General features: G+C 41.9%; 1 protein-coding gene across 1 annotated transcript; it reads right to left on the reverse strand.

Moving 5' to 3' along the window:
- Positions 1-17,456: 17,456 nt before the first annotated feature.
- Positions 17,457-20,027, reverse strand: LOC143548862 (putative N-acetyltransferase HLS1). The gene is made up of 3 exons (XM_077039921.1): positions 19,839-20,027; positions 19,511-19,698; positions 17,457-18,862 (listed from the first exon to the last, which is right to left on the reverse strand). The coding sequence occupies exons 1-3, from the start codon at positions 20,025-20,027 to the stop codon at positions 18,001-18,003; spliced, it is 1,239 nt and encodes a 412-aa protein (XP_076896036.1). The 3' UTR covers positions 17,457-18,000.
- Between the last annotated feature and the right edge of the window lie 1,091 nt (positions 20,028-21,118).

The raw sequence follows: 21,118 nt of genomic DNA on the forward strand, positions 1-21,118 counted from the left end.
ATTTATATAACTTTTTATAATATATATTCAATAAGTATTAACTAATATATATAATAATATATAATGTTATGAAAAATAAATAAAAATAACTAATATATATATATTATTTTAGACATAAAATTATAATAGATTAAAGTATATAAAAACAATTGATAAATAGTAAACGAGCCGAGCTCGAGCTCTATATAAGTTAAACGAGTCGAGATCGAGCCTAGTCGAGCTCAGGCTCAGCTCATTTGCACCCCTAGCATGGCCATGATTGTAACCCCCCTCCCCTTATTGGTGCCGATTAATGGCTATTAGGTCAAGGTCGGTCAAAATTTATAAACTTATATATAAAGTTTGGTATAAATATGTATATTTGAAAAATTACATGTAACTTTCAGTTTGACTAGTCTTGATAAATCGCTAGCGCTTAACAATCTCTACAACACTGAGTGTAACATGTTCTTCAAGCTAAACATTGGTATATCATTTAACTTGAAATAAAAACACCAAAAACAAATATGAAAATTGATGTATAAGAAAACATTTAGTTAGAGCCCAAGAATCATTTATGGAAAAATGCAAATGATTGTTTAAGCCCAATATTAAATATCCATGTCTTTTTTTTTAACAGCTAAATATATTATTTGCAAAGTAAACTATATTTACCACCACACCAAGTGGTGTGAGATGACGTCCATCCGTGTCAACTTTGTTATCTTTCTAATCTTTGAAACTCGACAAAATGACCACATTTTTATTTTATCATAACTATATATTTTATTTTACATGAAATAGTTTTAATCTTACTTGAACCAATTGCTTTTATCCAAAGCTTTAATTTTCGAGAATGGAATTGAAAGACAAAAAAAACAATGTGGGTTTTGTAGTTTCCAACATAACATAAGAGCATGTTTCGAGTGAATATAAAAATTCTTATTCAAGTATTTAAACATTATTGATCCTAGTTACTCTTGACCAAGTTATTGGTCAGTGGTAACTTGCTATCAACGATCATTTACCATTGATAACCAATATCCATTGAAGTGACAACAATCTCAAATAAATGTTAAAATCACACCTCCTAACTTGTATAGATCCATATAATACTTTTACTATTATCACCCATAAATATGAATACAAGCCAAGCAAAAAGAAGCATCAAAAACATAAAGCATCAGCCTAGTCATCATTTAGTGAACTTGAACTTTTGACTCCTGGATTCTAAATGATCATTGACATTGACTTGGCTATCTGAATCAGTCAGTGTGCAACATCTAAGAATCTTTGCCATTTGGAACCTTGTTGTGATTGTGAACAAGCTTAAATTTCAAAGTCGTAACGACCTATACCAAGTGGGTCCCGGAACAGTGAGTCCACTTAACAACTCACTTTAGGAATGATTAAATGGTTCTAATTTCCCACAGAACATATGCGTTTATTTTAAAATATGTTTATCATTACATGTAAATTGATATGATTCCACAAATAATAATATATTTACAACTTACTGTTGACTTGATTTATCTTTGGTTAAAGTTGAGGAAGCTACATAAATGGCATCTAATCGTTAAAAAAGAAAGTTTATACACACACATAAAAGTTAAATCGAATTCTTCATGACTGTACATTTGACTAGACTTGGTTAGCTTCTTATGTAACAAGATGCACTTAGTTAAATTTACAACTCACATGTAGAATTTCTTTTAGGATGACGAGTTTAGAGAAACATAAGGTTAATGTTATAGTGTTAAACATTCTTCCTTATCTCTTGATATTTAATTTTAAGCGTTTTCGATAATCATAATCTTTGTATACAAAATATAATTGATGGTGTCTTTGAACTTTTTGATTTTTTTATTTTTATTTTATTTCAGATTTTAACAGTACTATAACTATTTTTAAATTTGTTCCAGACTTCCGGTAGATCTAACATGCTTATTTTAGATTAGATATATTGTAATGGTATAAATTTTCTTCTTTGCCGTCTTTGGGTTTTGCTTATCCAAGCCTTTCTTGTTATTATAATTATCTCTATCGTTATTAATAGATGATTGAATTATGTTTCCTTTGTAACTGTATTTTGCTTAGTTTTTTTTACTTTCATTATATATACTCCTATAATTGATTAATAAAATTAAATATTTCATGTACTTTTTTAATTTTTTTAACTTCTTTTCCTCTTATCCTGCCTAAGGGATACATCGTCTAATACAATGTTTAAAGTTTTTTTTTCTCATACAAATTAGGCATTGATCCTTCATTTTATAAACCGGAACATATTCAAATCAGACATCATTAAAAACTATAGTGTATTCAAATAAGGTATCGATGGTAAATTCTTAAAACCATTATAAACATTGAACCAAATATAAAGAATCAAATGTAGAAAATCGAAGTAGAGATAAAAGATTTGACAAGCACGTGAACAAAAATCAATATCAAAATTATTATTTTTCTTTGTGTTTCAAGCAAGACGTCAAATTAAAACCGACTATGTTAAGAGATACTACTTGAAAATATTGTAATTATCTCTACCATAATTAAAAGATACAATTCAATTAGGTTTCTATATAGTTATTCTAAGTATACAGAATAAGTATGCAGATTATCTAGTTTGTTATGATTATCTTTATTGAGCTCCAATAAATAATTAATTAATAGTATAAGATATGTTTTTTAATTTCACTGTTTTACACTTGTAGTGTTAACTTCATAATCTTTGATTGAAATACGACATTCTTCCTTCTAAATATAGATAAGTTTACAAGCATTCTTATCCAAATTTCGTTTACGCGTTTTCGATCACCAAATTCTTCATTGACGAAAAGCATTATCATTTTAAAAAGCATGACATCTTTTTAGCAGAAATTCTAGAAACTTATATTTATAGTATTAACATGTGTAATAGTGTAAGAAATCATGAACTAATTTCAAAGCTTGAACATTTACAAATTTGTATATTATTAGTAATGACAACGATAAGTCGATAATAATCTAAAAGAATTAACCGAAAAGAAAATTAAGTTGATTTAAAGTAAATAGTTTGAATTAAATAATAAGTAACTATAGTAGAAAATTAAAATTTATTTAAAAAACGTTAAGTAAAACAATTAATAATTTGGATTTGAAAAGTTAATGCATGCTAATTTAAAAGAGGTGTAACAAACTGAAGAAACACTAAGTGACCCGGTACAGATTATAGATAATCTGGGGGTTAAGTAATGTTTCCCACGAATGAGGTCTAGCTGAGAAGGCTGTTCTTCAGGAGACCTGCAAAACAAACACCGTAAGCTCGTCACTGAGAAGGGGGGGGTTCCTCCTTGTGACCACCCTCCGGCGTGAGAATCAGACTAGGTTGCTCTGAATATAAGTGTATATTAAGAGATTGCTAGATAACTGGATAGCAGATGATCTTACCATTCCAAGATGTTGGAGTATTTATAGCCGAAGGTAGGTTTTCTAGAAGGTACAGCCGGCTGAATAGTATTCCTGTTCAACCAACAGTGGACTATGTACAGGCCATACTGGTTGGTGGGTAGGTTACGGCCAACAGTAACAAAGTCGGCTGCACTATTCCACCAACTGTAGATTATGCACGTCCTACTTACTGTGGATTGTACGCAGGCCATGCTGGTTGGTGAATAGGTTACGGCCAACAGTAACACTATTCCACCAACTGTAGGCCGCGCATGCTCCTCAGTAAGGGTTGGTGAGTAGGCAGCGGCTAATAGTGACAAACAGTACTAGAGGGTGCTCCTCCTCGTCCTGTTGTCGATGAGTTGTCACCCTGTGATTGGCTCATGGGCTGTTCTGGTCAGATCGTCTGTCCTATCCATACTTTGGTAGGTATGGTACAAGAGATCTTTCAGAATCAGACTGGCTCATTTAGGCGGGATTGTTCCCGCCTTGCTCATCCCTTCATGTGACTACTGAAGTAGCTAATGTCTTGTGCGTGTAGCCCTGCTGTCTGCGGGTAGCCTTTCCTGATGGCTTGTATCCGCAACTGCGGGAACAGGCGGGGTACTTCACCATTGGGAGGCTTTCCCTGCGTGTTCAGCTTGTGTACTGCGCGTAAGATCCTATGAGCATGGTGGGTCCTGCGGGAGCAGATGGCCTTTGCGCAGACGTCCCTGTTCAAGGTGAGTCTTGCGGGACCAACTGGTCTCTGCTGGGACCTACCTCTTCAAGTCCCCCCAGTCCAATGTTCTTCTCATGAATGTTTAATAAAGTGAGGTGAACTTTTGGACTTTGAGCAAGGGGTTTTGAAAAGGGTTTCTAGTTTTAAGGTTCTCCGTGGGGATTCTTCCCGCGGGTTTCCTAATGTCACTTGCAAAAATTCCCGATTTTTTTGCTTGATCTTTGGGTATGATGCGGGTAGGTATGTAACCTTCTCGCAAGTCAGGAGCGTTGAGTCTCACTTGTGTGGATTCTCCTTGAGGTTTTAGTGGTTTTGAACATAGTGATCAATTATGTTTAAACCACCAATTCCATCCTGGAGCCTCAAACAATGTAGTTCTCGACGTTCCCGCTATGCGGGGATGTTATTTCCGTTTCCACAAGCATTGCCCAGAAGATCCTTCCTGGTTTCAATTCCCTGCCGAACGCTAGGTATGTGAAGGGTTTTGCCTTAACACTGTACCCGCGCTCGTCTTACGGTTACTTTACTTTCAAGGTACTCCTGGCGTCAATTCCCTGCGGGTGCTAGGTACGTGAAGGGTTTTGCCTTAACACTGTATCCGCACCCGTCTTATAGTTACTTTGTTGCCGGGGTATTCTTGGCTTCAATTCCCTGCGGGTGCTAGGTATGTGGAAGGTTTTGCCTTAACACTGTACCCGCATCCGTCTTATGGTTACTTGGTTGCCAAGGTAAGGGGTATTTTCCCGCTTACTTTTGAATCTTTTTGAATTTTGAATTTTGAAATTCGAAAGGTTGGTGAGGATAAGAACAATCCAAACATCTGAAACGTCGTGTGACGGTTTCTTCTGACTGTGTCAGGACGTGCAGGAAGTTATGGTGACGTGACAGAACATGGTCATTCCAGTCGCTTTTTCAGGCGCGTGGGCATGTTTTTTCGGGCGCGTGGCCGCGAAGTTACTGGCACGTCCTTTCAACAGCTGTTGCCAGCTTGCTTTTTGCCACGTGTCATAGTTTCATTGCACTGTCGATTTCTCTCTCCTCCGCATTAAATTCACCGCATTAATTGCGATTACTATATAAAGGGGAAGAGGGTTATTTGCAATTCACACTTTCACCTCTCTTCTTCTTCTTCTTAGTGATTTCCGGCAAATACTCCCCTTTTTCAGGCAAGCATTTTCCCGAAATCACTTCTTTCTGCAAAAATGTCTTCTCATGATGCTGAAGCTGTAGCCGACGATAGGAGTACTGCTGGCGAGTGCCAGTGTGCTCTACCTGTCGATCAGTACCAGTACATCGTCAGGAAGTTCATGCTCGAGTCTCTCGAGCCTGAGTTTCCTAAATCTCACCAGACTGTGTACGATGCCCCCAGTGGCAAGATCGGGGTATATGCTGCATTCTTTGTTTATGGAAACCTTAGGTTCCCATTGACAAAGTTTATGTACCGTGTCCTGGAGAGGCACGGGGTGCACCTGACCGAGGTGCATCCGATGGCGATTGCCAAGGTCCGGCACTTCGAGTGGGTGTGCCGGATTCTGGGTATTGAGCCCTACGTGGACCGCCTGATGACCTTCTATACTTGGAGGTGCGTCCAAGGGTGGTACACCCTGACAACCCGTATAAAGGGTTTAAAGATCTGCGTGACCGAGCGCAGTCTCCGATCGTGGAAGCGGGAGTTCTTCTACATCTCTGCCCGCGCCATCCCCATTGCTATGAAGTTCAAGAAGGGTCAAGCGCTTCCGAGCCTTCACGCTTCCAGCTACCAGGAGGCGGAATGGTTCGCGAAGATATCCCGGGTCCAATCTCCGGTTTACCGGTTTGCGGAGTCCGGGATGGTGCTGCTGGGGATGAGCCGGGTATGGAAGGATGCGTCTCGGTTTCCTATCCTTCTCGAATACGGTTTGAACTCTATTCCTTATGGTATGTCTTGTCTTTCTTGCTGATATTAGTTTATTTTTCTAACTGTTTCTTTTCTTTCAGAGGGGAATAATTTGGAGTCGCTCCTGTTCCCGCGGGAGGCTGACCGTCCCGTGCGGGTGGGCACTCGTGCTCTGGACGACAATGAGTTGCCCATCCTGGAGCAAACGGCGGATAGGTTTGTGGAGGTCTATCCGCCAGGCCAAGAGATCTTGAGCCACCGGCGGCCAGGTAAGGAGATATTTTATCCCGAACCCCTCAATGCTGTACCCGCTGTTGGAAATCCTTACATCCTATCTTCTTCTGAGGAATCCGCAGATGGTCCTCCCCTTGTGCGGAAGAAGAAGACTGCTGCCGGCGTGAAGGGGAAGGAGAAGGCCACAGCTGATCCAGTGGTTCTATCTGACACGGAGTCAGATAGTGAAGAGGTGGCGGGGAAGCCCGGTGGTGAGAAGACCACTGCTCCGGAGGCTACGACCGTTACCTCCGGAGAACCAACGAAGACGACGGTGACCGGTACCAAGAGGCCGGCTCCATCGGGTTCCTCCCCGCCCGTCCGTACGTTCAGGGTCAAGAAAACCCGTAAGTATAATCATAATGCCTTTGTAGATTTGTCACTTCATAATTTTCTTTTAACACTTTCTTCTTTGTGCAGGCGTGGATGTTGACGCAATCCTGGGTGAAACGCAGGGGAGTACCTCCTCGCCAATGACGGTAGGCTCGGTCAGCCTTCCTGAGGCGTCGACCCAGTCGCCTGCGCCTGCATCCGCTGGTCCAGTTGCTCGTTCCATCGAGCCAACTGTTCCGGCCGAGATGACATCACCGCCGGCCGTGAGTGCGACTTTTACAGCATCCTTCACGGAACCGGCGGTTACTGCTGCTTTTAAGGAGGCGGCGACCGCGGCGGAGACCACGACGGCGACCACGGCGGCTGCCACCATGCCCGCGCCACCGGCACCGACAGCCGGACCATCAGGTACGCGCAGGGCTTCCCGCCGATCTTTGCCACCTTCCCATCTGCCTGACCTGTTGGATGGATTTCCTTTAGGTTCAGGTGATGGGTTTGGCGGATATCGGCCTGTCATTGACCCTACAGGTGCGTAGGGTTCCTTTGTTTTTCCCCTTTTTTTATCATCTTTTCCTTACTGTCTTTGTTTCTTTTGCAGTGTCGGATTCCAATGAAGTGTATGTTCCACGATGGAACATACGCCGAGGAACAACCCTTCGTACCCCTGTGGAGTGCGTGGACTGGGCTCGCCACGCTGCTCCTCATGGTGCGTTGGGGGAAGCCATGGCTAGCTACCAGGAGGGTAGGCTAACCAATGAGCTTCGGGTTCTCCAGGCCCGGATGCAGCCGCGCATCGAGCTGCTTTGTCGTGAAAACGACAAGTTGAAAGCAGCTCGCGCCAAAGACGTATCTGAAGCGCGTGCTCTCCGGGAGGAGAACCAACAGCTGGCGGCAGCTGCCGCCACCAAGGAGAAGGCCTTCAAGGCCCTCGAGGTTGAAGTTCAGGCGCGACTCGAGGCCCGTTCCAAGGCTGCCCAAGCTGTGAATGAACAGCTTCGGCTGGCCAGGGAAACTGCGCGAAACGCAACCGAGAGGGCTGCCCAGGCTGAAGCCGTTGCTGAGCCTCTGCGTTTGGAGAATGAGGAGCTGAAAGGCAAATTAGAGGCTCTCCAACGCGCTCATGATGCCTTGGCAATGGAAGATGCCAAGAAACTCCAGGAAATCCTGGACCAGAGGGGGGTGCTTGACCAAACCGAGCGGAAGCTTAAGGGCGTCGAAGAGGCTGCCGCTAAGGAAGTTTTACTTGCCAACCTTAACAAGAGCGAAGCCGAACGCGCCCATACCGAAGCTCAAGCTGCCCTCCGATGGCTTCTTCGAGAAGCGTTGCCTCAGGTATGTTTAGATTTATCTTCACGCATTTCTTTTGTAAGAAAAGGTTCTAATACTTGTATTTTTTTCTGTAGGTTGTGCGTCGGGTCTTTTCAGAGACCTCCTACGATGATGCTATGACCGCAGCCCTCAACGCTTCTCATGATGATGGGGAAAAGGCCGGCTTCATGCTTGGTCTAGGGTTTGTTGAGAAAGGCGTCCCGCCTTCCAACTTCCCTTTGTTCGATGTGGATACCGAAGCCATTTACGACCAAGCATTGAACCAATATGCCGCCTTCCCGCATCCAGTGGTGGAAAAGGTGGATGAAGTAGCTGTTGCTGATGATGGGTTAGCTGTCCTCAAAGCTTTCCTCGAACCACCCCGTTCTTCTGACGGAGCGGGTCCTAGTGGAGGCGGCCCTGAAGCTTGACCCCGAAGATCCCTTTCCATTGCTTAAACTTGTATAGATTCTCTTCTAGGCGGGTAGTAACCCGGCCATTCTTGTAATATATTATTGAAATATAAATCTTTTTTGCGTATAAGATTGTTATTTCCTTCTTTGGATTCCTTGCTTTATAAACTCATGACTTGCATACTTAGTTTAACTTAGCAATTTTCCAAGTGTTCTAGAATAAGTTAACCTCTTGAACGTGGTTGATGATGGGTTAAAGTTTCGCTTCCTCTTTCGTGATTGTGCGGGTAGAACCGTCACTTGCACTTGGTAGGGTGGCTAAACTTTAACCTTTATCTGACCTGCGTGTAGGTTTTCCTCATTTCTAAGTATTTAGGATAAGTTAACCTTTGAACGTGGTTGATAGTGGGTTAAAGTTTCGCTTCCTCCTTCGTGATTGTGCGGATAGAACCGTCACTTGCACTTGGTAGGATGGCTAAACTTTACCCATACCTGACCTGCGTGTAGGGTTTCCTTTTTTCCTTGTATTTTTTTTTTTTTTTTTTTTTTTTTTTTTTTTTTTTTTTTTTAGGATAACCTTTGAACGTGGTAAATGATAGTTTAAAGTTTTGCTTCCTTATTTGTGATTGTGCGGATAAGACCGTCACTTGCACTTACAAGGATGACTAAACTTTACTTACATCCTACCTGCGTGTAGGTTTCCCTTATTTTTAACGTTGTGTTTATGCGGGTTTTGCCGCCTTCCACACGTAACGACTTACTTCTCCCCCTTTATGGTAAACACCGGCACCAGTGGGGAGTTCATAAGAATAAAGGTAAACACATTATGAAAGGAGAATCATTTCCATTAGAAGTGGCTCTTGGCCTTTTCTTTACAAGTATTGGAATTGATCTACATATAACATTTGCGTAATTGAGCTCCATTCCATGTTCTTGGGATGGGAGTGCCATCGAGCCTTTCGAGCCGGTATGCGCCCTTTCCCAGAACTTGTTTGATAACATATGGCCCTTCCCAGACTGGGGCCAACTTTCCTGGGCGTTCTTGGTTCGAAGCCTCGTTGTTACGCAGTATGTAGTCTCCTTCCTTGAAGTTGCAAAGTTTTACCCGCGTGTTGTAGTACTTTTGCATTTGTCGTTTGTAATTCTCTTCACGCACTGCGGCTAAATCTCTGCGTTCCTCGGTTAGCATAAGATCCAACCGTCTTTCCGCATCATTGTCTTCTGGCTGACTCAAGACCCTTGGTGAGGGTAGACCAATTTCGACCGGGACCATGGCTTCCGTGCCATAAGTGAGGCTGAACGGGGTTTCCCCCGTACTGGCCTTCTTCAGCGTTCTGTTTGCCCAAAGGACGTGCGGAAGCTCGTCCACCCAGCCAGATCTGTGTTTCAAAAGTCTTTTCTTGATGCCTTTGACGATGCTCTTGTTTGCTCTCCACCTCACCATTACCTTGCGGGTGTGCCACTGAGGTAAAGGTGTGGGTGATTTGAAGTTCTTTCAGCCACTGTTGTAGCTTCTTGTCAGCAAAGTTGGTGCCGTTATCGCTCACCAAATTCTGTGGAAGTCCAAAACGACAAATTATAAATTCCCAAATAAATTTTTTGATATGCTTTGCGGTTGTTTGGGCTAAAGGTTTTGCTTCTATCTACTTGGTGAAGTAGTCGATGGCTACCACTAGGAACTGAACATTTCCTGCTGCTGTAGGAAATGGGCCTGTCACATCGATGGCCCACTTCTGAAATGGCCACGAAGAAGTGACTGGAACCAGTTCGTTTTTTGGGCGATGCGTGTTAGGTGCGTAAAGCTGGCAAGACCTGCATTTTCTGATGTATGCCAGTGCATCCGTATGCATCCCCGGCCAAAAGTATCCCGCGTTGTTTAGCTTGGCTACAACAGCGCGAGGACCTGCGTGTACCCCACAGATGCCTTCGTGTACTTCCCTTAGGAGGTAGTCGGCATCTTGGTTGTCCACGCATCTCAAGAGTGGGCCAAGAAAGTTACGTCTGTAAAGGATGTCATTGACGAGTTGATAATTCAGTGCTTTACAGCGTAGTTTTCTTGCCTGTGTTTTTGACTGGTAGTATTCCTGCTGCAAGGTAATTTATTATTGGTGTCATCCATGTTTCTGTATTGTTCTGGATGACACAAATTTCCTTGTGCGGGACTGATGGTGCTTCGAGGAGTTCAATGCGGATGTCCTTTCCCAAGTGGGTGAAGGCTAGTGATGCAAGCTTGCTTAACGCATCCGTAGATTTGTTTTCGCTGCGCTTGACGTGTATGACTTTACAATCACTAAAATCACGCATAAGGGTTTTTGCCTGGGCGAGGTACAGGGCCATGGTGTCATTCACAGCCGTGTATGTTCCATTTATTTGGTTGGCCACCAGCATGGAATCCACGTGGGCTTCTAAGTTTTTCACTCCCATCTTACGCGCAATTCTCAAACCGGCCAAGAATGCTTCATATTCGGCTTCGTTATTCGTACTTGGAAAGTCCAGCCGAATAGCGTAAGTATATTCTTGGCCTGCTGGGTTGGTTAATTTTAACCCTGCGCCTGAACCCTCGTTACTGGCTGCTCCATCAGTGTAGAGTCGCCAGACATCATTGACGTCCTGTGCTGGGGAGGGTTGAGCCTCCTGGCACTCTTTTTCCCGCGAAACGGGGACTTCTGCAATAAAATCGGCCAAGACCTGGCCTTTTATGGCTGGTCTTGGCTTGTACTTAATTGCATATTCTCCCAATTCAATTGCCCATTTGGCTAGACGTCCCGATAATTCGGGTTTGCCCAGAACATTTGAGAGTTTGAAGTTGGTGAGAATGGTGATTGGGTGGCCCTGGAAATATCGTCTTAACCTGCGTGAAGCGTGTATAAGTGCTAAGACCAATTTTTCGAGGGTAGAGTACCGGGTTTCTACGTCTGTTAGTACACGGCTAACATAATAGATTGGCATCTGGATGCCCTTTCGTTCTACTAGCAAGACTGCCCCGGTTGCTCTATCTGTTGCGGAAAGGTATAGGATTAACTCTTCTCCCGCTTGTGGTGCTGTAAGCGTTGGGAGTTCGATCAGGCGTGACCGAATCTCCTGAAAAGCTGCTTCTGCTTCTGGTGTCCAGCGGAAGTGCGTCTTCTTCAAGCAGTTTCTCAGTGTTGACACGAAAGGAAACGACTTATCCGCATGGTTTGCCAAGAAGCGATTAAGTGCGACTAGTCGCCCATTCAGTGTCTGAGCTTGTTTGATGGTGGTAGGTGATTCCATTTTAACAATGGCTTCGACCTTTTCAGGGTTCGCTCTAAAGCCATCTTTAGTAACAATGACTCCCAAGAACTTCCCTTCTTCCATCTCAAATGAACACTTGCTCGGGTTGAGCTTCATGTTTATCTTTCGGAGCGTGTTGAAAGTTTCTTCAATGTCTTTCAACATCGCCTCAGGCTCGAGGCTTTTGATGACCAAATCATCCATATAGACTTCCAAGTTTCTCCCGATTTGGGCATGAAACTCTTTGTCCATTAGTCGTTGGTACGTGGACCCTGCATTCTTAAGTCCGAATGGCATCATTTTATAACAAAATGTACCATCGGGCGTCCGAAATGCGGTTTTGTCCTGGTCATCAATGGCCATGTGGATTTGGTGGTACCCCTTATACGCATCCAAGAAGCATTTAAGGCGAAATGGCGCCAACGAATCCACTTTGAGATCAATTTCTGGTAACGGATAACAATCTTTGGGGCATGCTTTGTTCAAATCTTTGAAATCTATGCACATGCGCCATTGTTTGTCATTCTTCGGTACCATTACGGGATTTGCAACCCATGTTTGATATCTACTAACGCGTATGATGCCTGCGTCAAGGAGTTCCTTGACTTGGGTTCTACACGCGTTAGTTTGTTCAGGCCCCATTACCCTGCGCTTTTGTACGATTGGCGTAACAGCCGGATCGCATTTGAGCTTATGCTCCGCCTTACTTCGGGGTACACCAGTCATGTCAGCTGGTGTCCACGCAAAGATGTCAGCGTTTTTCTGCAGTAAGCGCTTGAGTAAGGTACGGGTGGGATCAACAATTGTTGGTCCAATGGTAACGGCCTGGTCGGGGTATTTGCCATTGAAGGCCCATTTTCTGGTTCAGTGACGGTTGGTTTATCCTTCTTCGGTTTGGGTTTAGATGAGACAGATGCAATGCATACCTGGGGAATGCCAGAGATCATTGCTACACCCTCAGCTGTTGGCCATCCCATCATGTCGTGGACTGAAGATACCACGGCGTTGAATCTTGCCATCCCATCTCTTCCGAATAGGATGTCGTATGTGTGGTGTGGCTTTTTCATCACGACAAAATCCACGTCTTCTGTGCGTGAATGATTCCCATCAGTAAGAGTAACGGGGAAAGATAGGATACCCAGGGGTGTTTCTGTACTGCCATCAAACCCTTCCATTGAAGCGTAGACCGTTTCCAAGCGTTCCTTGTCTTCATCATCCAGCTTATCAAAGAACTGCCTGTACATCACTGTCGACGAAGCGCCGTTGTCAGCAAGAGTGCGGGAGGTGATGTAGTGCCCCAGCTGGCTTCTGATGACGATGGGGCCTTCTTTGCTGGGGCCTCCTGGCACTCGCGGGAAGCGCACCTCAGCTTCCTTCCACGCGCATGGTTCTATCACCCGTCTTTTTCTTCCTCTGACCTTGCCATGAACCATGTTGATGCTGATGTCGACGGGCTTTCGTCCGTTACCTCTGTACCGGTTGTCATTCCTTCCTCCCTTCCTGATCGATGCCACGAGATGTGCAAGCCTTCCATCCTTAACAAATGTTTCAATAATATCCTTCAAGGATGTGCACTCTTCAGTACCATGACCCTTTGTCCCATGGAAATCACAGGATTTGCTTTGATCCGCATTAGGTTTCTGCCGGATCGATGGGGCTTTGGGCCATGGCAATTTTTCCGTGGCAAATATCTCCGTGACGCTCTTTGTGAGTGGCGTCCACCGGTGTTTTCGATTTGAAGGGTGTGTGTTGTCCCTTCCGCCAACAAGAGGGCGAGAGCTGGATGAGGTGTCAAAGTTTACCCTTGACTGCCAAATACCTAGCCTCCTCTTTTTGTTCTGCCGGGCGATCCGGACATTGTTCTCTCTTGTCCTCTGCGTGTAGAGGTGCGTACTCTGGGGAAGGTCCCTTCCCAGTTGCTTTTCCGTCTCGGCAAAGCGCTTTGCCGCCGTCATGATGGCATCCCATGTGGATGGCATGCCATCCTTACCCGTCAACGTGCGGATAAGTTCTGGGTATTCGGCGCCTTGGATGAAGGCGGCGCGAACCAGATCCTCACTTATGTTGCCGAGACTAAGCTTTTTAGAATTGAAGCGAGTGATGAAGTCTAGTAAAGATTCATCCTCCTCTCTCACGCAGTTGAGGATCGTCCACTGCTCTTCAGTGTACTTCCTCTGTTGGCTGAAGTGCTGGCTGAACTTGTTCTGAAAGTCCGCCCAGTCATATATGTGGTGGATCGGTAAACGATCGAACCATGCCCTGGCTGCTCCGACCAGAGTCATCTGGAACATGTAGCACCACGTGGGTTCCGTCCAGTTGCTGACGGTAGCCCCCGCAATGAACCTGTTCAGATGGTCGTCTGGGTCGGATAGACCATCATAAGTGCCAATGTTTGACATTTGTTTGGCACTTCTCGGGGCGATTGCCTCCGCAATGTCTCTTGCGAATTTTGACCTTCCTGCATTTGTGGCAGTTGGTCTAAAGGTTTTGGAGAAGTCACGCGGGTTTCTCTCCGCGATTGGTTTAAAAGCTTCCCCAAAATTCCTTTTTGGTTGGACGTCCGTGTCCTTACGCTTCCCTTTCGCCTTATGGCGAGGGTTCGCGTCGGTATCAGACTCCAACTCGTCTTCTGAGTACTCGCAGTCACTGCTCATATTGAGGTGTTGGCGAGTACTGGTTAATTCGTCAGCCTGTTGAGCTGAACGCAAGCGTTCATCCAATTCGGCTTGGAATTCTCTTTGCCGTGCTTCGGCCCACGCCTTCACTTGATCTAGTGTTTGGCGAGGGACCTTCGTTCGTTTTTCCAGTTGGGTATCGGTGAACCCCAATGGAATATTTACTCCACTTGCCCCGGCTTGGGTAGTCGGGGTAGTGTTCGTAAGGATTGTATAACCGCCGGTGTTCCCCCCCAGTTGCTGGGGTGGTTACCGGGGTTTCTTGGTCAGTTACAGGCCTTTGGACCGGAGTAACGTTAACTATTTCTTCAGAAATTGTGAAAACTAAAATAGTTCTAGCTTTTATGCACGGATGGCGCCAATGAAGAAACACTAAGTGACCCGGTACAGATTATAGATAATCTGGGGGTTAAGTAATGTTTCCCACGAATGAGGTCTAGCTGAGAAGGCTGTTCTTCAGGAGACCTGCAAAACAAACACCGTAAGCTCGTCACTGAGAAGGGGGGGGGGGGTTCCTCCTTGTGACCACCCTCCGGCGTGAGAATCAGACTAGGTTGCTCTGAATATAAGTGTATATTAAGAGATTGCTAGATAACTGGATAGCAGATGATCTTACCATTCCAAGATGTTGGAGTATTTATAGCCGAAGGTAGGTTTTCTAGAAGGTACAGCCGGCTGAATAGTATTCCTGTTCAACCAACAGTGGACTATGTACAGGCCATACTGGTTGGTGGGTAGGTTACGGCCAACAGTAACAAAGTCGGCTGCACTATTCCACCAACTGTAGATTATGCACGTCCTACTTACTGTGGATTGTACGCAGGCCATGCTGGTTGGTGAATAGGTTACGGCCAACAGTAACACTATTCCACCAACTGTAGGCCGCGCATGCTCCTCAGTAAGGGTTGGTGAGTAGGCAGCGGCTAATAGTGACAAACAGTACTAGAGGGTGCTCCTCCTCGTCCTGTTGTCGATGAGCTGTCACCCTGTGATTGGCTCATGGGCTGTTCTGGTCAGATCGTCTGTCCTATCCATACTTTGGTAGGTATGGTACAAGAGATCTTTCAGAATCAGACTGGCTCATTTAGGCGGGATTGTTCCCGCCTTGCTCATCCCTTCATGTGACTACTGAAGTAGCTAATGTCTTGTGCGTGTAGCCCTGCTGTCTGCGGGTAGCCTTTCCTGATGGCTTGTATCCGCAACTGCGGGAACAGGCGGGGTACTTCACCATTGGGAGGCTTTCCCTGCGTGTTCAGCTTGTGTACTGCGCGTAAGATCCTATGAGCATGGTGGGTCCTGCGGGAGCAGATGGCCTTTGCGCAGACGTCCCTGTTCAAGGTGAGTCTTGCGGGACCAACTGGTCTCTGCTGGGACCTACCTCTTCACAAACATAGGGTTTAAACCATTTACCTCTTTCAGTTTGAATGTTAAACAACTATATTCAACTACTCTAAATCTTAACCATAAAAATATCGTTTACCCTCAAACTATTTGATTTGACTATCCAAAAATGAATTCTTTGATTTCTTCTGGAAGCATAACGCTTTATGAATAGCCGGGACGTTGAGGAATAATTCAACCAAAATGGTTCAGTTTATATCGAATTTTAACAACATGCATTTCAAGATAAACTCTACGTATTTTATTTCAATGTAATAACATCAATATACAATCATATTTTATTTTTGTATAATCTGTAGTTCTGTACTATTTGCTCTCATTTATGCAATGTAAATACAAGATAGTAGGTTCATATATACCGTCCTATGATGAAAATTGACCTCCCAACAAATTCTCAATTAGTCTTCATGTTTACACTAGTTGTACTTTAGCACCTAAAATTCTATCTCGGTTATTTATAAAAACATGGGTGCTTTCTTTTGTATATTACATATCGGTAAACTGTTCATCGTATATCTAAATATTATTGAACCCATATGTACACTCATCTAGAGTTATTACTTTTGAAAAGGTTGAAGACAGTTCATTATATGGTTCAACAAGTCAAAATCTAATTTCATATATAATTATTAATAATTATTAATTAATAAGTAAAAGGAACCGTTATTTGTCACAATTCGGTAAACTCTCATTATTTTTCTAGTTTCTTTTTTGTCACCTAATATATAGATTTGTTTTCTGGTTCTCTTTCTTAAATTCTAAATCTTTATTATTGTCATTTATTTTTTCTGCAAATTTGTATTCACCTTATAAATAAGTTTGTTTTTCACTTCTCTTTTAGAATATTTCAAAATTTTAATTACTAATTATTTATTATTTAATTTATTCAGCTATTGTAATACACGGATTACTAGTAGACTAGTTAAATACAAATACAAAATGAGTCTACACGTCAATGAGTTTGATATAATATAAGAAGAATAAATTGTGTTAGTGTTTTTTTCTTATATAAAAGTTACACTATGGGTAAAATCTGATAAGAACACGTTTTATAAGCTCAATAAATCTAAAAAGTGTTTTATTTAAAAGTAGAAAACATAAGTATTTAGGGTTAAACAAAGCGCAAAGTAATTGGAGCATCATATCCAAATTTATTCTTATGTATCTCTAGTGAATAAAACACAAAAGGACCACAAGATTCCCGTTTAAACTTCCCCATTACCACCAGTATTTATTGTACTTATAATTCTGTTTATTATTCAATCAAAATGAATTTGTGAGGTTAGGGTTCAACGACGCCAATAAAAAGTTTGTTTTAACTCATAAATAATTCTTTTATTTTCAACGGTTACAATATTACATAAGAGCATCTGTAAATTCTGTAATATAAAAATAATAGTGTGCATAATCATATCTATGTTAAAATACTATGATTTAATCAAATATTTTAAAGAAAAAACCCGAGAGCGAATAACATGATGTATGCTAAAGAAAACCCTACCGAATTCAGACCAAGGCTCTTTCTTATACATTAGAAGAAGTTTGTAGATGTGATTGATGCTAATGTTGTCGATAGACATCTACATCAATGGAAAAAGTGAAAAACTAAACGAAATACTAGAGTTGTTGACACATGGTTACCGTTGAGGCGTTGTTACAACAAATCATCAGTAGCTCAGTGTTGATGACAGATGACATGCACTAATGACCATTTGCCACCGATAGATCAAGTTGCAATTGATCAATAGTGACTCGCTACCAATGACACCACTTATAATCACTTGCAAATGATGACCAGTTTTCATACAAAATTTTATAAATGATTTAATCCGAAGCAACTACTGATAGCATTTCAATAATGTAACATAAAAGTTTCTACCGTGCATGCCCAAAAGAGGCTTTGCCCTAATCACCTTGTGGCCATCATCCCATCACCACCCTTAACCAGATCCCTCCATCGCATTCACCGCAAACCCTAGCCGGCCATGACCGGAAGCGATGCTTTACTTGTTCTAGAGGGATATTGGCCACACAAGTTTATTAAGTAAAAAAATCTAAGCATATGTTAAAATATGCATTCAAACGTGACAAGGTACGATGATTCGAAAACAAAAACAAAAAGTATGACAGAAAAGAGAAAAGAAATCTACACAAAATCTTGGGGTGAAAAAGCATCACTTTTTATTTACATTTCACATAAGAAGTTAAAAAAAGAAAATACATACATGGGTCCCAATTTAGGATATATACCCTTCCAAATGACATTTTTTGCTTCCATTCCCATCCACCCATTACAAATAATAAGTTAAACTAAACAAGTCACTAAACTTTATTAACTTTTCAAAATTCTCTAGGATCAAGAAAAAAAGATATATCAGGTTGTGACTTACTCCAATCCCCAATATACCCCTCACCATAATCTTCATCAAGCCTCTTGATACACCATAAATCCGTGAACGATAAAATTTTCCAATGCGGGATCGCTAACTTAAGCGGATCCTCACTCGACACCTCAGTCGCCACCACACCGCACTTGCGCTTCTTAGCCAAGTTGTGCGCGTAACCAAACAAGGCCCGGGCCAGCTTCAAATAAGAAGGCCCAACCCCACCTAGCCCATATAACAAATGAATCCCAAACGGGTTAAAAATCTCGGGCAATGAAGGCAGATTCAAGAAAGGGAAAACTTGATCCAACACTCGAGTTGTTTTAACAAACCCTTTTTTCAACCACGAAGCGCCTTTAACTTCTAACTTAAACACATCATTACAATTCCACACACTCATGATGGCCCACGAGTGGGGCGGGTTGGACAAAAACTGTTCTGACCCGACCCACGACATGGCATGTGCACAGTTTTTTGGTAAAGCGAGGAACGTGCCCAGGTTAAGGTTGTTTTTTAGTACCGAGTCAATGTCACGTGGGAAGAACTCAGTGGTCGAGAATGTGTGACGGTAGATGACCTCAGCATCCAAACATGACAGTTTTATTATGGTGACGTGTTGGTTGATATGGAGCCGGTGAGCAAATACCGGGTGGACCAAAACAGACGGGTTACGGAATTTGGAGTATCCACATTTTCCAGTGAAGAGACTAACGGAAGCTTTGTTAGTTGCGTCAGTTGCGATGTAGGAATATTCTGCCCCGTTATCTTTAAACCAATCTTCCATTCTACAAACTAGTTTTAATCCTATTTTCATCCTCCTGTAAATTTAAATTTCAAAATTAATAATTGAGACATGAAAGATGAAATTAGTCGCATTTTAAGAAACTTTATTTTTTCTTTTAGTAACTTAAAAATAGGCCCCGTCAATATCCTTCTAGAACAGGTAAAGCATGGCTTACACTAGCCGTACAAATAGCCATCTCCATTTTGGTGGGATGGTAAAGGATTTGGCCTTTGGGTGAGAGGTCCAGGGTTCGATTTCTGGCAATGGGGCTATAATGTAAATAGTAGGAGGAAAAAACTTTAACATTCAAAAAAAAAAAAAAAACTAGCCGTACAAATAAAAAAAAGTTACAACTCTTGATATATTAAACTTTTTTACTCAAAAAATCTGACACTTTATTTGTTAATCTCATTTTATCTTTTATATTGGCAAATATATTTAAAATTTTTATATTTCTGTTTTTAGTAATACCCAAAATCAGTATGGAAGAATGTGAAATCCTTAGCGGGTCTACGGAGTTTGTTTACCCTGTTTCTAATTTTAGAAAGTTTATAATATTCAGGTGTTATCACAAACTTTTAAATCTTTGAAAATATATATTTAATAATATTAGGTAACCAACCTTTCTAATTTTGATTAATGATCATATATTTTTTATTAAATAATAATAATAATAGTTTACCGGTGAGTAGGGGAGACACGAAGGCCTAGGATATATGCGAGCTTAGTAAAAACAGGAGTGGTTTCCGGCGGACAGTTAGTTTTCCGGCATAACTTCCGACCACATGTAACGGTTTTGATGCAACCTCGTATCATCCCCACAATCTCTCGTGTCTCATTTCCGTCCACCGTCACCACCATCTCCGCCACCTAATAATACAAACCGACTATATTAAAATAAATAAATAACTATGAAACCAGTGTTTACATCGAAACATGACCCTTTTTTTTAATTATAAAACCAAGTCTTTTAAAAACTACATTAACATTAAATTGCGTATTATACCAACCAGCATGAGATAAGCCGGTGAGTTGCGGACTCTACAAACAGGGTCACCTAAAAGGTCGGCGTGGAGGGAGTATTCGCCGCTCGGGCCCACCTCACAACTTCTTTCGACATGTTCCACTCTCTCGCGGTCAGTTTTTGGATTGAATTCTCGGATTGTTATTATTATTACTTCATTTTCTGCCACCACCATGCTTATTATGTTTGATGAAGTGAGTGGGAGAAGAAAGAGTTGATGGTTAGTGAGGTTCGTTGTTCAATCATGGGTGCCTTTTTATACCTGATTTTTGGGTTACCTATCCCTTTCATATTTCTCTATTTGAATATGCGCTTTTGTGAACTATGTTGTGTCAAAAATGTGTATATTTAACATGTATTAACTATTTATGAGGCCTTTATGAATTTTTTTTATAGTTCTTTAATATATGTTTTTTAACAACAATTTAATCTACTTAGAATAATAGCACATTAATCTCCACCACGGCTCCAATAGAGAAATCACCTTTTCCTCATACACATAAAGTCGTCGTCATCATCATCTTCATCGTACTCAGTATATCTCACTAACATCAAAGCTATGATAAGGTATGAGGAGGATATATCCTTACCTCTACCTCGTAGAAATAGAAAAACTGCTTTCAGTGAGACCCCCCGACTAAACAACAAAAACAAAATTTATAAAAATATATAACGGTAATTAACCAATGATAAGAATATAATAATTTCAGATAAAAATAATATATAAAGACAATGATAAAAAGAAGAAAAAAAAAGATAATAAGTAAATATCACCTACTTAAAAGTTCTAAATATTAATTTTGCATATCCACGAAGTCACCATGTCTTCAAAATAGTGCAAATCTAAATTTGGTCTAATTTGCTCAATAGTGAGGGATTCCATTAGTATGATTAGCATCGTTGTATGTATTCTATTCACGTGTTCAAACTTTTTTAGCCTCCCCTCCGTCAACTTATTTGAAATACCGGTAATTACTAATCTCTCCATAATAGCCTCATTACTTATTGGGTTTAACATTGTATGTCCATAGTCTACACGTCCATCTAAGCATCCTCCTCTCTAGCTTACGCTCTTGTATCTTCTTGATGGTCTAACCGAATGGTTATGGTATTTTATTTTATTTTTATTCTATAACTAACGTGCTCGGTTTTGGCTTCGATTTTAAGCAATAACCCAGGCTCACCCCTAGTTAGTGTGTTATGTTTGGTAAACAACGTAATCACCATATCCAAATTTTAACAAAAAAGTCGTACCTACTATATAGA

The sequence above is a fragment of the Bidens hawaiensis genome, unplaced genomic scaffold (assembly GCF_021521415.1).
Source record: "Bidens hawaiensis isolate Kalapana, Puna unplaced genomic scaffold, B.hawaiensis_p1.1 tig00015291_1, whole genome shotgun sequence".
NCBI lineage: Eukaryota > Viridiplantae > Streptophyta > Magnoliopsida > Asterales > Asteraceae > Bidens > Bidens hawaiensis.

Bases quoted from the DNA above. Each gene is read 5' to 3' on its own strand.
- LOC143548862 (XM_077039921.1), bottom strand. From the start codon at position 20,027: ATGGTGGTGGCAGAAAATGAAGTAATAATAATAACAATCCGAGAATTC. The intron at 19,699-19,838 runs GTTGGTATAATA...TTGTATTATTAG, and splicing joins CACCGGCTTATCTCATGCTG to GTGGCGGAGATGGTGGTGAC. The intron at 18,863-19,510 runs GTAAACTATTAT...TTAAATTTACAG, and splicing joins CGTGTCTCCCCTACTCACCG to GAGGATGAAAATAGGATTAA.